This window comes from Dipodomys ordii, unplaced genomic scaffold, assembly GCF_000151885.1.
Source record: "Dipodomys ordii isolate 6190 unplaced genomic scaffold, Dord_2.0 Scaffold98, whole genome shotgun sequence".
In the NCBI taxonomy this organism is placed as follows: domain Eukaryota; kingdom Metazoa; phylum Chordata; class Mammalia; order Rodentia; family Heteromyidae; genus Dipodomys; species Dipodomys ordii.
The window spans coordinates 3,279,839-3,296,593 of record NW_012267314.1 but is presented as its reverse complement, the minus strand read 5'-3'; the positions used below and the strand labels follow the sequence as shown (position 1 = coordinate 3,296,593).

At 40.6% G+C, this 16,755-nt stretch overlaps 1 protein-coding gene across 1 annotated transcript in view; it reads right to left on the bottom strand.

Moving 5' to 3' along the window:
* Syne1 (spectrin repeat containing, nuclear envelope 1) overlaps positions 1-16,755 on the bottom strand; it is a 388,103-nt gene that overhangs the window by 267,703 nt on the left and 103,645 nt on the right. The window contains exons 15-20 of the mRNA XM_013026970.1: positions 10,690-10,786; positions 9,194-9,396; positions 6,254-6,418; positions 5,556-5,708; positions 3,997-4,140; positions 1,448-1,621 (exon numbers count right to left, since the gene is read on the bottom strand). Coding sequence (XP_012882424.1) covers positions 1,448-1,621; positions 3,997-4,140; positions 5,556-5,708; positions 6,254-6,418; positions 9,194-9,396; positions 10,690-10,786 — 936 coding nt within the window. The remainder of the gene's footprint in view (positions 1-1,447; positions 1,622-3,996; positions 4,141-5,555; positions 5,709-6,253; positions 6,419-9,193; positions 9,397-10,689; positions 10,787-16,755) is intronic.

The window sequence follows — 16,755 nt, the reverse complement described above, 5'->3', positions numbered from 1 at the left end:
GTGGGGCCTGAACTCTGGGCCTGGGCGCTGTCCCTCAGCTCTTCAGCTCAAGGCTAGCACTCTACCACTTGAGCCACAGCGCCACTTCCGGCTTTTTTTTTTCTTTTTGCTTATGTGGTGCTGAGGAATCGAACCCAGAGTCTCAGGCATGCAAGGCAAGTGCTCTACCACTGAGCCACCTTCCCAGCCCCGCAAGTGAGATTTTCTTGACACTAAACTTTTTGTGGATTTCCAGAATACAATGCCTAAATCCATAGGTAGAAATCTGATAAACTTTCTGTTTTAGTTAGTAAATTAAATAAGTTGATAACAGAAGGTTATCAACTCATATCCATTGACATCAGCCTTCCTATTTCAAGACAGGGCTGGAGTTTTGGCTCTGCTTCTAAAACATACTCCTGCCAGTTCCTGGTGGCTCACATTTGTAATTGTAGCTACTGGGAAGGCAGAGGTTAGAAAGACTGGCGTTTAAGCCTAGAGGTAGGCAAAAAACAAATCAATTACACCCCATCTCAATTAATAATTGTGTATAGTGGTACATTTATGTCACCCCAGCTATGGAAAAGGCAAGGATTGGGAGGATCATGGTTGCAGGGAATTTGCAAGACCTAATCTCAACAGAAGAAAGCTGGGTTGTCAATGGCCTATGCCTGTAATCCTAGCAACTTGGAAGGTTGAGATTTGAAGGACAGAAGTTCAAGGCAAGTAGAGGCAGATGCATAAGACCACTTCTCAAACAGATCGACTTGTGGACTTGTGACACTAGCTATGTGGGAGCTGAGATTGGAGAGGACCTCAGTCCTAACCAGAAGAATCTGGGCATGATAGCCATATAAATAGGAAGATTATAGTATGAGCATCCCCACCAAAGAGTAACTGTTGGTTATCTCAAAAACAGCCAGAACAAAAAGGCCTGGAGCCATGGCTCAAGTAGAGGAACCATGAGTTCAAACCCCAAGTAAACAACAACCAATTGCCAAATAAACACTAACAACAACAGCAACAACAAAAAACCATATTCCATGGCTTAGAGACATTGTGAACATCTGTACTTGTAGCTGAGAATGCTCAGCATCAGTGTACACAAAGCAGATGTTCACCAGCGCTTGCTGAGTGTGGTCAGCTTGTGCTACTCAAAACAAACTGGACTTCCCAATTTTGCTCAACTCGGGAAACAAGTGCCTCACTTCCACCAGCCCAGGTTGCCCCAAGTCTTTAGCTTGCTTGCCCTTGGAATACAGCTCAGAATACCAACCTTCTCCAGACATGAGTGGAGTTCATCTTTGGACAGAACCTGCACTCTGGCGTTGTATTACTAGTACTCTACTATTTGGGGGAGGGGGGAAATCTTTTGGTACCAAGGGAATTTCTATTAACTGTGAGCAACACTTCAGCCTTGTGATGGATGCATTAAAGTAGCGAGGACTCACGCAGGGAATTCTCTTACTTGGTGCTTCTGTTTAAAAAGAGCACTGGATTGTGCCTCCCGCTCCAGGACTGCGATAATGTCGTTGATTTTCCCGAGAGTTTCATAGAAGCACATGATCTGCTTTTCCAGCTCCTCCAATGGGACAGACAGCTGCCGGGCCTCATAGAGGAGGGGGGAGTGACATTCTTTGACCTTTAAAGACACCAAGACAAAACTCCCATGAAAGGCTGAAAAAAGCCCCAAGCCACTCAGGGCTTACGTATCTCTAAACACTTTTCTCTGATGCTATTTCCTCTCGATGGTTATAATATGTTCCAAAAAAACCCAAAAACATGAAACGATTTTCCCATGGAGCAAATAAAGGCCTATGGAGTTTCCCCCTGAAAACGCATCTGAGTCTCCATCTGCTTGGCTCTTTCGCGTCACAAGGATCCCTGTGGCAAGGCAGATGGCACAGACTCCACTTCAGAAAATATCCCCAAGCTGGCCTTGACATCTGACCTGAGATGGTCAGCAGTTATCACACTCTTTAGACATCTTCCAGACTGATTTTCACGTGCATTCCTAGCTGCGCCCTGAGATGGAGGTTCTTGTTCAGTGCTCCAAGACATTCATTTCTCTCTTCCTGATACCCTGGGTTGCTACCTCTTACCAACTTCTAGCTTCCTGTGTATCAACATTTGACTTGTTCTAAGCACACACACCCCCACCACTGTACTCCTGAAGGTTCCTCTCATTGGAGATGTCTTCCAGATCTGAGTAGAACCAGCCCTGATCTGTAAGCAGTCTATACATCAACATTATCTTTTTGATAAATCCATGTGTGTCCAGAGTTTAAGAGCTCCCATAAAGACTTTGCCTGACTACTTTTGTGTTGGATTCCATGACCACAGAAACCTACAAGAACTTCTCTCCCTATTCATTTACTTAAGGTTGCTCCCAAAGCATATAATCAGGGTTCGTAGACCATGGCTTGTTTGTTTGATAACATATGAAGATAATAATATACTAATGCTATCAGCCACCTTCCCCAAGTAATACTTGGAGAAGATGTGTTACAGGATAACAATGTTGTGTTAAGTGGCTACAGAATTCTGTATGCAGTAATACTTTCATAGTCTAGAATATACAGCTTGACTGTATAATGAAGGCTGTTGGTTTCCATTGCAGCCAAACTGCTAAACTTAGCTTGAACAAAACCAAGAGAATCTACTACTATGTGTAAAATCAGTGTGCATCATTCATCCTTCCTGGGTATAACAGATAAATCTATCAAGATTCTTGTTTCCCAGCCAGCATTAAAGAAAACATAGTGAGCTCATTGTGCTGTTCAGGTATGCACTGTCTTGCTGTCTCCCAGCTTTTATGTTCATGAGCTTTATGGCTTGAATTTGGACATGGATTCAGGATGTTCTCCTCTAGGACACAAAGATCTATTGATGGCCTCTTCTACTTGGCACAGTTAACATTGCCACAGCACTACACTGGCTGAGGCCACAAAGTACAAGCCTAGCAATGGCCCCATAAAGCCATTGGAGAAGTGACTTACTCCTCAGCAAATTCTGCTGCAGCAACAGTGCCATTACTGTCCATTTCCTTTAAGTCATAAGCGATTCCAACTGGAATGTTGCCGTTAAATGAACTGAAAGTCAACTTCTAATGCATGCCAAATTGACAATGTTTTCTCTTTTGTCATGACCTCAATTTCTTCTATTCTCTTTGTTTTACATTCATTTTTTATCAGTAATTCCTTAAGGTTATTGATTTCACTGGAGTTACTCTTTCTCTTCTGTTTGATAGATACTTCCACTTCACTTTGTTTTCCAACTGTTCTTTATAAAAATATATCTAGTCATTTGCTTAAATGCTCATCCATTCTTCCATTATACAAGCTAAGTAGACTTCAAAAGCAATAATATTTTTCCAGAATTCAAGTGTAGATGAAAGATCTCCATTAGAACGCCCAAAGCTCCTAAGGAAGAACATCTCTCAATTAAACATAAGGCTTTACAACTGGTTCTCTCTACTCTCCTTCTAGAACCAGGCACACAAAATAGCACAAATGGAAATCAGACACCTAGAATGAGCTTGGAGAGAAGAGAAGGGACAAATTCCCCATTTCAACATCACATTGGCATAAAACAGTACAACTAAACTTAGAGCAGAGGTATATCAAATCTCAACAAAGATTCATCAAAAACTATGGTCCTCTTCCTTCTCCCCCTCCTCCACTCTCCATCTGTCCCTTTACTCTCTTCTCTATTTTATCACATTTAACTCATATCCTCTAGAGGGAAGGGAAACCATCTTTCTATTAAAATGTAGCTCTAGCACTCCTACATTAACAGAGGAGAGACTATGCTATTTTATCACCCATGATGCTGATCCGTTTTCCTTTGCAAATTTGTGTGTATGGTATAAAAGACCGAATTGCTAAACCAGGAATCCTGGTACAAATGCAAGTATGATTTGTCACGAGGAAGGGATCTGCCGTGGGTGACAGAGGAACACTGAGGCACAGGAAGAGCGCGGTGGCTCACTGCGCATGTGCACCGAGCGCTTCACACCTTGGACAGCTGCTCTTTGAGTCTGGTCATGGTCGCAAGCATTTCATTGGCTTCCTCTTGGGGGCTTTCTTTGGCAATGAGATGTGCTGTCTTTGTCATAATTTTATACTGAGCATCCATCACGGGCAGCCTCTGCTCAATGTCCTGCATGGACCATGGAGGAGAAAAAAAAAAAGCTCCATTAGTATGTGAGACATTGTCTTTCAATCTCAAGATTCCGCAGAAGGCAGAACTAAAATCAATATGTGCTGCACAGTATTCCATGGTTGTTATAAATGTTTTCAGATGCAAGTCATTGCTTTCCTTCTTTACTAATATAAAAGCGATGTTAACACAAATAAAACCAAAAAGTCCTTCCCTTTAACAGTGACCTTACGTTAACCATAAAGATGAGTTGAAGGAATCTTTACCTTTCTGAAGAATGTGTTCTATAGTGTAGAAATTCTGCATCATGTCAATGCATCCTAACCACCTGTGTGGTAATTCTGACTTTAAAAATAAAACTTTTCTTAAAAATAATTCATCTGTCATTGTAGAAAACTTATAAATGACTAATTTTAGGGGGATTGGTAAGGTAGCAGAGGCCTGAAATGCCAGCTGTGCAGGAGACTGAGATCAGGGAATCAAGTTAGTGAAACTCTATCTATGAAAACAAAGATGAGCGTGTCTGCACGTATCTGACATCGTAGCTAGGCAAGAAAGGAGAGGCATTGTGCAAGGCTGGTACTGAAGAAAAAGTATGAGACTTATTTTTTTAAAAATACACTAAACCAAAAGGGGTTGGGGGTGTTGTTCACTGGTAGAGCATCTGCACAGGTCCTGAGTTCAAATATCAGTACAGTTAAAACATAGAGTAGCAAATTTTTAAATTATTAATGGTGCTCTTATAAGGTGAGAACTGAAGCCAATGTCTCATTAAACTACCATTGGTTTGTTTTTTACATCTTTCCATTTTTAGAAAAAAAAAACACAAAAAACGAAAAATCAATGATGAGCGTCAGTGAGTTTTACTTTTCCTGCTTAATATTATGTTGTAAAATTATGTTGGATTAAATATTCTACTATCTTATTTTCAAGAGTTACAGGCTCTTCAAATATGCAACTACCACAATTTGTTCAGTAAATTTATTTTTTACTGTTGGATTCATCTATGTGGAGATACTACCTGTAGCTATCTCTTGTTCTAAATGTTTTCTAATTTGGTTGCAGGAAAGAAATGCCAACTTGAAAAACTATTTGGAAGTTATTTTGTAAAATCAAAACATAGGTTTTAAAAATTCAATTACTTTTTTGAATGAAAGGCACAAGCCAACATTATGTCAAAATTATCATCAGGATATAGAGACACACATTTGCCAGGATCTAAGGAATACCATCAGTCATTAGTTTCATGACAGACTTTTTTTTCTTTTTCTTTTTTTTCCTTTCCTGCCTGGCTGATTTTGAACCATGATCCTCAGATCTCAGCCTCCTGAATAGTTAAGATCACAGGCACGAGCCACCAACATCAGGCTGTTCTGTCTTTGCTTTGCTTTTCATCGTATAATCCACCTTCTCACCTCCAAGTCTTGAATTAATAACTTGACATTAATAAATGATACTTCTAAGGACCCATGAATTTTCCCTTGGGCTTCGGTTGCAAAAGCAGAGAGGGTAGTGATACAGTCTGTGTATTCCTTCTTCATTCTGTCCATCTCATCCGCCCGAGCATACTGTGAGAGAGGAGACAAAGTGGGAAGCTCGCACACGGTGGACTAGAACCCGCAGCCCTGCCCACATATTCCCATGTGCTCTGCATCTGCTGTGTGCTCAAGCACGACTCTAACTCCTCATTCCCATTTTATAGAAGTCTGTAGTGAATCCAATTCCTCGGATAAGAAAGCAGCATACCTACTGAAGAGCTGTGATTTGGAAGGCACACCATGCCATCCTAGCAGGCTCCATATGTCCACCTAATCTTGAATCAAACTGCCTCTCCAGAACGTTCCTCCATCATAAATGGAAGAGAACGAATATGCACGTGCAAAACAGCAGCACTTTCCAACCCGTTTCCCATCCTGCCTAAATCAGCCCGGGCTTATTAAGCAACATTAAATTAATGTTGCTTCCTAGCTAACTATAACCATATACACACACATGTGCAAACACACAGAGACACGTGAACACACACATGCACACACGCATGCACAGATACACGCGTGCACGCGCGTGCACACACACACACACATCTGGAATGAGCACAGGTAAGAAGCCGTACTTGGTTGACCTCCATGAACAGCTCCCGCCACCGTCCGTTGAGCAGGAGGAGTTGCTGCTTCAGGTCACGAGAAACCAACTCGTCGCAAGTTTCGATCAGAAAGTTGCCGGCATCATTCATGGCAGCATGCTGCTGAATCCAGCGGGGCAAATTCCGGAAAAAATCCTGAACAAGGAAGAACACACACACACACACACACACACACACACCCTTGTATACAAGGTGCCACAGAGCCATCACTGAGAAGAGATGAGCAGGTGAGGAAAAAATATTGGCATCCTGGAAGTTGTGCAAAAACACAAAGAGAAATCTTCAATCTCTTCCAAAAGGCAACTTTTAAATAAAATTTCAAACTACTGGGAAACACTGCATACCTTCGCAAGACAAGCACGTGCTATGTGACACACGCTGGATCCAAACTCCTGCCTCAAGAATTGACCTGCCTGGTACTACAGAATGAGCCACTATGCATGTCTTTCAGTATCATTTTGTCAGAATATCTATGGCATATCTTTTACTGAAGACAAAACAAAACATGAGGATGATTTTGTGTAGGTGTCTTTTCTGTGCCAGCACCAGGGCTTGAACTCATGGCCTTGTGCTCTGGCTTAGCTTTTATGCTCATGGCTGGTGCTATATCACTTGAGTCATGATTCTAGTCTGGCTATTTTGTTGATTAATTGGAGTTGGAGTCCTATAGACTTTTCTGCCAGTGCTAGCTTTGAACCAAGAACATCATTTTAGTAATAAAAAAAGTATAAGTGACAGAGACTCATGCAGAGTGTTTAGGCTATTGAATGCCAGTAGAAGCATCAGTTTAGAAGTGAACATGATAGGGAAATATAGAGCTTTCTTCAAAAAACTATTTTGATGCTGGGTACCAATGGCTCACTTCTGTAATCCTACTACTCCAGAGACTTCGATCTAGAGGAGCCTGCTGTAAAGCCAGCCCACACAGAAAAATCTACGAGACCTACTTTCCAACTAGCCAGCAAAATGCCAGACTGATGGTCTGGCTCAAGTGGCAGAGCTCCAGTCAAGTAAATGTCCTAAGTTACAACCACAGTGCCACCAAAGAAAAAAGCCCACAAAAAAACAAAAAACAAAAATACTTTTAGGCTGGGCGCTGGTGGCTCACACCTGTAATCCTAGCTACTCTGGAGCTGAGATCTGAAGACTGCAGTTTGAAGCCAGCCAAGGTAGGAAAATCCATGAGACTATCTCTAATTAGCCACCAGAAAACTGGAAGTGGTGCTGTGGCTCAAAGTGGTAGAGTACTAGTCGTGAATGAAAAAGCTCAGGGAAAGCGCCTACGCCCAGAGTTCAAATCCCATGGCAGACAAAAAAGAAACTTTTTTTTTTGTCGGTCGTGGGGCTTGAACTCTGGGCCTGGGCGCTGTCCCTCAGCTCTTCAGCTCAAGGCGAGCGCTCTACCACTTGAGCTACAGCGCCACTTCCAGTTTTCTGGTGGTGTATTGAAGATAGGAGTCTCACGGTCTCTCCTGCCCGGGCTGGCTTTAAACTGCGATCCTCAGATCTCAGCCTCCTGAGTAGCTAGGATTACAGGCGTGAGCCACCAGCGCCCGGCAAAAAAGAAACTTTTTTGAATTAACATGTTTTAATATAAAGAGATTCCACTGTAAATTTTCCATATATTCATACAGTGTACTTAGAACAAATCACCTTCTGCCATTAAAATTTTTAAATAAAATTTTCCCTGTTCATTTTGATTTCAAAATATGAATATACACAATGAACTAAGATAGCTTAAAATCATGGAGATAAAACATTGAAAGGAGACATTTTAGATGAAGTATTTGACTTGAGAACATCTATATATAACATCCTTTCTTATTTCTTTAAGGGCATACATGTGTGCAAGTATAACAGTCCAACTCATTTCAAATTAAAATGTCTAGGTTCATATGCATGTGTGTGCACACGTACATGCGCACACATCACAGCAAAAACTAAGGATAATTCAAATTCCATTTCAAAAGCCCATGAGTGGGAGGATTTCCTACATAAATAGACGAGAACACTTCTGTTCCTAGTTGCTACAGCCTGTGGAACAATTGAACACAACTGACATCTCCTAGAGCATTGCTGGTCTGATTAGATAAGGCTTCAAACCTGTATGGGGTGCTGCGTCATTATTGCACTCTGGTAACTACATTAGAAAAAATTTAATTTGTATGAGCAAAGGAAGGTAAAAAAAATCATTTTTTAAAATGATACATCTCCTTTGTGCAAACAATAGAAGAACCTGCCTTGAATGGCAAGCAGTAATTCATTCTAATGTGTGTATTCTATTTCTATGTATTTGTTTTGGAAGCCTGACATTTTCACGCCTTTTACATATAAATTTATTTTTCATACAAGAATGTCTGGATTCCTCCAAGCAATAATATATATATCAGTCCATTTCATTTGTCATTTACACGTAGTGACATAACGTAAAATACTAATCCCCACAAGTAGACACACTTACACACTTAAGACTAGTGAAAAAAGACATCACTCCTATGTAGAATGATACACATCAGTGGGAGTGGATAAGATTCCAAAAGGAATATCTAAAGAGACAAGAATATCCCAGTGATGTATGGTACACAGAGACCCAGCTTCAAGCTAGCCAGTCTTCATAGGAAAACATGGGTCAGGCCCTTACCCAATGCAGACTTCATTATGGGCAGAGCGCCCTCTGTTGCCCAGTCAATGTCACTGCCTCTCCTCATGAAGAGAACCATTTTAACAAAACTTGAAGGAGCCAAAATTTCCTTGGCCTGAAGAAATGTATTCACTGGAAGGAACTGCTTTCCAGGCAAAGGGAGACTTCTGTGTCACCCTTGCCAACGCAGAGCACTCTCTAGTGAACAATGCATGATAGAGACCTGGCCTTGCCACCTGTCATTTTCCTGTCATGTGACGCGGCCTTACCTTTTTGGCGCTTTCTGACTGACCGAGCATCTTCTCCGCATCTTCTAGCCAGGCTTGCAGGCTGGCCACAGTGTTGCAGTACCGATCCCAGTTGGAGATCACTTCCTCCAGCATGCTCCGCACGCTCCTCACCTCCACAGACAGGTTCCGCCACTGAGCCGTGGTCTCTGACATGAATTTCATCACGTTCTCCGCTTCTTCCACTGACACACAGAGAGCCACGAGGTAAAGTCCGCTACCTACCACTCATTCCTACAGTCTCAGACCCGCGTGAGCCTCGGCGCCCATTGCCAATGCCAGTGCGCCTTTACAAAAATTCTCACAGACACAAACACCTCTTACACACTGGGTCATGGCCCTAACTTAAACGCTCGTCAACTTTCACTTTTGAAAAGTTTAGTCCTTAGAATTGAAACTAGGTTGAAAAATTGCAATTTAGAAAACTGATTTTTTTTTCTTTTTGCGGTAATAGAGCACGCTACAATTTGAGTCAAGCCCTTAGTTCTTTCCTACTTTGCTTTTAAATCTGTTTTTGTCTTTGTTTGTTTGTTTTAAATTCTTTTGCTAGTCCTGGGGCTTGAAATCAGGGCCTGGGTGCTGACCCTGAGCCTCTTTGTACTCAAGGCTAGCACTCTACCACTTGAGCCACAGCACCAACAAGTCTCATGGACTTTCCTGCCCCGGCTGACTTAAACCTTGATCTCAGCCTCCTGAGTCGCTAGTATTACAGGCATGAGCCACTGTGCCAGGCTGCTTTTGTTTTTGTTTTAATAGAGTCTTGCCTTCACTGGCCCCAGGCTGGCCTTGAACTATACTCCTCTTACCTCCTCCCACATAACTGGAATTAGAGGTGTGTACCCCACACGCAGTATCAATGATTATTTTGTTCTCTCTTGGAAGATTACTGGGGGTTAGGGGGAAGAGATAAGACTGTGGCTGTGGCTGGGAAGGTGGCTCAGTGGTAGAGCGTTTGCCTTGCATGCCTGAGGCCCTGGGTTTGATTCCTCAGCACCGCATAAGCAAAAAGAAAAAAGCCGGAAGTGGCACTGTGGCTCAAGTGGTAGCGCGCTAGCCTTGAGCTGAAGAGCTGAGGGACAGTGCCCAGGCCCAGAGTTCAGGCCCCACGACTAGACCCTCCCCGCAAAAAAGACTGTGGCTGTGTAGGTCAGATACTGCACAGATTCGAGAAAACTGAATTAACATATTGTCTCCAAGGATAATGGCATGATCACACAGATTCTACAAGAGAAACGGATGGATCTGACACTCTGGGAAGCTGTAGGTTCTACCTTCTACTGCAGTCAGCACAACACCAAATTTTAGTGAGCGTGTATTAACTGTACAAAGCACTGGACTTTATTATGACGCTTTCATACACGCATCTGGAGAACATTGAGCACCCACCCCTTCATCCTCATCTTCCCTTCTCTCCTCCACCCCCCACTTTCTTTTCCCCTCCCCTGAGGCCACTGGGTGTTACTCTGATTGAGTTTTACCTGAGCCATCAGCTTTGATGTACATCTCAGCTGTCTGTTTCAAGATCTGGTATGTGACTTCATACTGCTCGAAGAACTTGCTGTTTTCTATAAAAGACTAGGAGAGGAGGGAGAGTTAGAAGACTGGAAAGATTAGGCTGTATACAAATGTCTCTTCCAAAGAGACTGATGGATGCTTTATTCAAATTTATTAACCTTATTGTTCAAGAAAATGAAAAATTAATTTCATTGTTATGAATAACCCAAGGTTCTTTTGATCATATACATTAATCAGGCAGTTCAATTTTCACTTAGCAATAGAATGAGAAAACACTCCATTTTGTCTCCATCCAAGGATGATGACGAAATTCCTTCCAAGAACCTCCGTCTAACATAGATAGCATTGGCGTGAGAGAAACACGTCGGCATCCAACCGTGCTTAAGTTGTGCGAGTGGCTTGCTCTCTGGACATCGGTGAATGTCTCTTTTGAAGAACTTCAGACTACACATGACAGACAGCGTGTGAACTTCTTTTTGTAAAATTTAAAAAAGCCAATTACTGGGATTTGAACTTGGGGCTCTGCCTTTGCTAAGCAGACGATCACAACTTGAGTCATGCCTCCATCCAAGGTTTTTTCTAGTTATTTTCAAGATAGATAGGGTCTCACTTCTTGGTCCACTCATGAGCCAAAGTCTGCCTTCCCAGCTTCCTGTCCTAGCTGGTAGCATAGGAGTATGCCACTGCAGCTAGCCCCCCTCCCTGGAAATGGAAGCTCTCAGACTTTTCCTTCCAACCCTCCCACACAGTTAGGAATAATAGGCTGATGCTACTGCACCCAGCTGCAGAGATGAAGTCTCTAACTTTTCTTCCTGAGCTGGCCTCAAATTGCAGTCCTCCCACTTTTAACCTCCCAACTAGCAAGGATTTCATGTGCGAGTCACCAGCACCTGGCTAGAAGTAGGAAAGTGTAAAGAAATCTCAGATGCCATCCCTGTTATCAATAGCTGTGCATTCTGATTGCTTCATGTGAAAATTAGAGATAGCATGCATCCACTTGTGATTCATCAACGCAAATAAAATCAGGGTCTGCAAATGTACACAATAAAACTGAATGCAGAAAAGAATCTCAAAGTCAATTTTAATATTCAGAATGTTAAAAGCATAAAAACACAGGCCTGTTTCTAAGATTATTATTACAATAAACTAGAACATAGTATAAATCATAAATTAGTATAAATCATAAATTGATTCAAAGTAAAAGATCATAATTAATAACCTATCACTACAGCTTTGTTAATTTCCTTTAGTAGTAGAATGACTTCTCATGGCTTGAATTCATTAAGATATGGGACAAGGCCAGTATGATAAAGAACAAAATAAGCTTCGACAATGAGCTGAAGTCCCATACAGGATGCTGGTGACAACTTACAGTGATGGAAAAAGCCTATGCACATACAGATATAAAGTGGTTCACAGAGAAGTTTCATAGGCATCCTGAGATTGTCACCAACATTGTTTCAAGATACAATGTGAGAAAATTCTATATATAAGCTTCAATACTGTCCAATAGGCCTTATTGTTTTTTGTTTGAGAACAGAGTAAGACAATAGTCTGTCCAATTCACAATCTCCCCCTAGGTCTTAGTCCTCCTCTTCATTCAAGAAATGAGTCATTCACTGGAATTCAAACTGTGAATAATTTACCCAAAGAAATAAGTTATGGTTAGATCAAAAAGCTCCCCAAATGGAAATTTATACCTAATGTTCAAGACATGGTCTAAGAAAGGGTAGAAAGAATTATATTTGAAGTTTAAAAATTCGTTCCTGCAAAATTTCATTTCTGGCCAATAGTTCTGACAAAATCTCAAGAAACTAATGGGATTAATGCATTCTACTCATAAAGAGACTTGTTATATTGAAACCCCTTTGTACTTGGAAGATATTAAAACATAAATTATATATGGAAAAGAAGCTAATGGGGCAACAATTGCTATATGTATCAAATAAATGGAAAACAGAACCTATGGTGAGCAAGAAACTTCAATATATTTTTGCTGAAATAGTTTACAAATTAATTGCAAAAGAATTAAGAGAACAAACCTCTCATTTCTGGTCCAAGGGTTTTAAGAACATTGCCAAAAATGTTGTAGGATTCATTATTTTTTTAACATTGCTACTAGGAATTTTGAAAAGAAAACAGTCTTATTTATTAATTTTGTATTGGGCTATGTAATTTGTCCCCTTTTGACTAAGTCTGAGGTAAATATATACTTCCTAGAAAAATGTAAACTAATTATCATGCATATTTTAAATAATAGTTACAAGATTCCTTTAACCTTTTAAAAAATTATACTGAAACTTGGAGATGATAGATCACAAATAAAGCATGTTAGTGGGTTTTTTAAGCTGATGGTCCTTCAAGAACAGTAATGGAAGTGTCTTAAATTTCTCCTCCCAGAAAGTAAATACAGATTTAATAAATACGAAGCTCATCATTTCAGATAAGGGGAGCTAAACCAGACTGCTGAAGAATTTTCAAAATCAATCTTAAGGAGTAGTTTCATCAGGATTGACTATACATTCATGAAATAGTTACAACTAGAAAGATAAATATTCACATTATTTCTGTTGAATTCACAGAATCCACAATTCCAGTAGCTCTTCCATTCATTTTTATGAGAGACCAAAACATTATCATGGTTTTGCCATAGTAAAATTGAGTCACGTGTCACAGACAGCAATTCTATCAGCAAGGACCAAATCAATTGCCTTCTGAATTTCTTTTTTCTTTTTTTTGGGGGGGAAGGGGGTCCAGTCGTGGGGCCTGAACTCTGGGCCCAGGCGCTGTCCCTCAGCTCTTCAGCTCAAGGCAAGCGCTCTACCACTGAGCCACCTTCCCAGCCCCCTGCCTTCTGAATTTCTTGACAAGACTCTCATTTCCAATTAAAAACCAGATGTGATACTATGGCTCCAAGTGGTAGAGTACTAGCCTTGAGCAAAAGAGCTCAGAGATAGTGCCCAGGCCTTGAATTTAAGCCCCATAACTGACAAAAAGAAAAAGGAGAGAGAAAGAAAAAAAGAAATAGCATCTGGTCTACCTTAAGTATTCTGAAGTATTTTCCAAGATGTAATAAGTACTCAGCGGCTGTCTATCCTGGCAAGCATACTTTCTAGTCCCTCTAACCATTAAAAACATGTTCTATCTCTCTGTTTTTGCAGATGATTAAAACTGATTTGATGATGCAGATTAAGGACAAAGTAATGCTAGACTATGGACAGTTACGATCTGCATTATTAGATAATATAGCAGTAGAGAGCCCGTTATAACACATTCTATGAAGTAACCAAGAGGAGGATGCATTCAAGCCACCATCTCTATGGTTATGTTGGGAAGTCTGCATGATCTTTCAGATGATCTGATCTAAAGAAAATGAGTTTCCATGAAATCCCAAAAGCATCAGGGAAGTCTAGGCAGAACGTGTCTGTCAGTCGTGGGGGCCTCTGACTGCCCACGATCCTGCTATCATTATTATCATCATTGTTAGTATTAAAAACTTGGGGGAAACTAAGTTTTCTAAAATCATGCTCTATACAAAACAGAAAGGTAGTAAGTGGGAACCTTGGCTGGTATTGGTAGCTGGGCTTCATCTACTTTCTAACTCCATACCATATTGCCCTGCACACCAATAATAATATGTGTAAGAGTAAACTATCACCAAACACAAACCAGGAGTAAACCATATTTATACTTATGTGAACAACTTTCTTTAGCTCATTGGCATGCAAGATATTTTCAGTGCTTGGCCTTTTAAGTTAAAGACATTTTTCATAGACTATTAATTTAGATAGCATATGTTGTTTTAAAAGCTATTTGGATTTGAAAAGAGTTCAGTGCTGAGAAGGTGGTTCAGTGGTAAAGTGCTTGCTTAGCATGCATGAAGCCCTGGGTTCCATTCCTCGGTACCACATACACAGAAAAAGCCAGAAGTACCACATACATAGAAAAAGCCAGAAGTGGCACTGTGGCTCAAGTGGTAGAGAGCTAGCCTTGAGCAAAAGCAGCTCAGGGTCAGTGCGCAGGCTCTGAGTTTAAGCCCCAGCTCTGGCAAAAAGAAAAAAAGGAGTTGAGTTCAAATTCTGGCTCCACTTTACCAACTGTGCCATGTAGAGCACAAGACTTGGAGTGTGTGTGTGTGTGTGTGTGTGTGTGTGTGTGTGTGTGTGTGTGCGCGCACGCGTGTGCGTGCGCACATGCGTGCTCACATGCATGTACATGTGCATGCCACCTGGGGCTTTAACTTAGGGTGTGGATGTTGTCCCTGAGCTTCTGTGCTCAAAGCTAGCACTCTACCACTTAAACTCCAGCTCCATTTCCAACTTTTTTTGCTGGTTAATTGGAGGTGAATCTCAGAGACTTTTCTTCCAGGCTGGCTTCAGACCCTGATCCTCAAATCTCAGCCTCCTGAGAAGCTAGGAAGCTAAAATTACAGGTGTGAGCCATTGGTACCAGGCAATGACTTGGACATTCAAAGGCCCAGTGCTTGAAGTCTGTTTCTTCAGTGTATGAAATAATTCAGAAACAAGCTGTCCTTAAGCTTCGGTCATCATTAGCAGCCAATACTCCATACTCATAGTTATTGATGATATTAACACTAAAAGGACCTTAACGCCTTGTAAGGAAAAGAAACATGAGTATCAATTAGGTTTTCTCTACCTGGGAATGCAAATATTTGGTGATGTTCAATCAAATATATTGCATTTGTCAGGTGATTGTCAGCTTTATAATAGTTATTAAAAAAATCCAAAGAATTTTGAAGTAAGCTGTGTAGTGAACTCTAACTTTATGGAGTAGGCAGGAAATATGACCTTTAATCATGAATGTCATATCCTTTGAAGAGTTCAAGGAGTATTATTAACATCATTGTATTCTGACATCAACCTAGTGAAAAAGTCCTGTTAAGGTATTTAAATCTGATTGACTATTCTTAAAAAGCTATAAATAACTCTTGTCCAATTAGCTCCTGAGCTCAGAGGACTTGGTGTAGTATAAAACTTTAAAAATATAAATACATACATGTATTTATTTTTTTAGAAAAAATGGATTTTTCATGAACTTCCAAAATAACCATAAATGAATAAGAGAACAAATCATAACAGATTTCACAGTTTTTGACAAACATTTTTGAGACAATTTTAGTAAGCTGAGAGAACAAGTTTGCTATACACCAGTTAAATCTTTCATATCTTAAATACATGTCATTTATACAAGCACTCAGAAAGTGAAAATAAAATACAGCAGAAATAGATTATGGTTCAAAAATACTTAAGTGAAGTTATGACTTCAGTAACCATTCAAGCACACCCTATTCTTGAGTCACTGTGACTAACAGGCTGGTATTTTTTTAAATGCACTGATTTATCATTTGGACTTGGTCTTTAAACATAAATGGATCACTCAAGGATTGAGATGCCCTATTAGTATTACTTTTATGACCAAATACATATTGTAAATAAGTTTTTATGTTTACAGTTGAAGAAGAAACAAACTGCCTTTATTAAATAGAATGTGCTGACCATGCAAAGGAGACTACTTTTATAGAACAGCTGAATATTTTCACTTAGTTCAGGCTAATATTCTGGATACATATAGTATCATCTGCACCAATAACTCAAAACATGATATATATATTTTGGGGGGAAGGGGGGTTGTCGTGGAGCCTGAACTCTGGGCCTGGGCACTATCCCTGAGTTCTTCAGCTCAAGGCTAGCGCTCTACCACTTGAGCCACAGCGCCACTTCCAGCTATTTCTTGCTTATGTGGTGCTGAGGAATCGAACCCAGGGCCTCATGCATGCAAAGCAAGCACTCTACCACTGAGCCACCTTCCCAGCCCCATAGATATATTTTCAAAAAGAAGGTAATACTCAACATATTGTAAAGTGAGTATCAATGTTGCTTTGGTTCATCCTTTGTCCTGCTGTTTCTGTGATTCCCTTTTCCTTCCACATATTGAATAATCTTATATTTAAGACACATGGTACAGAAAACCAAGAGAAATGAAAAAAAAGGTAATACAAAGAATAACAA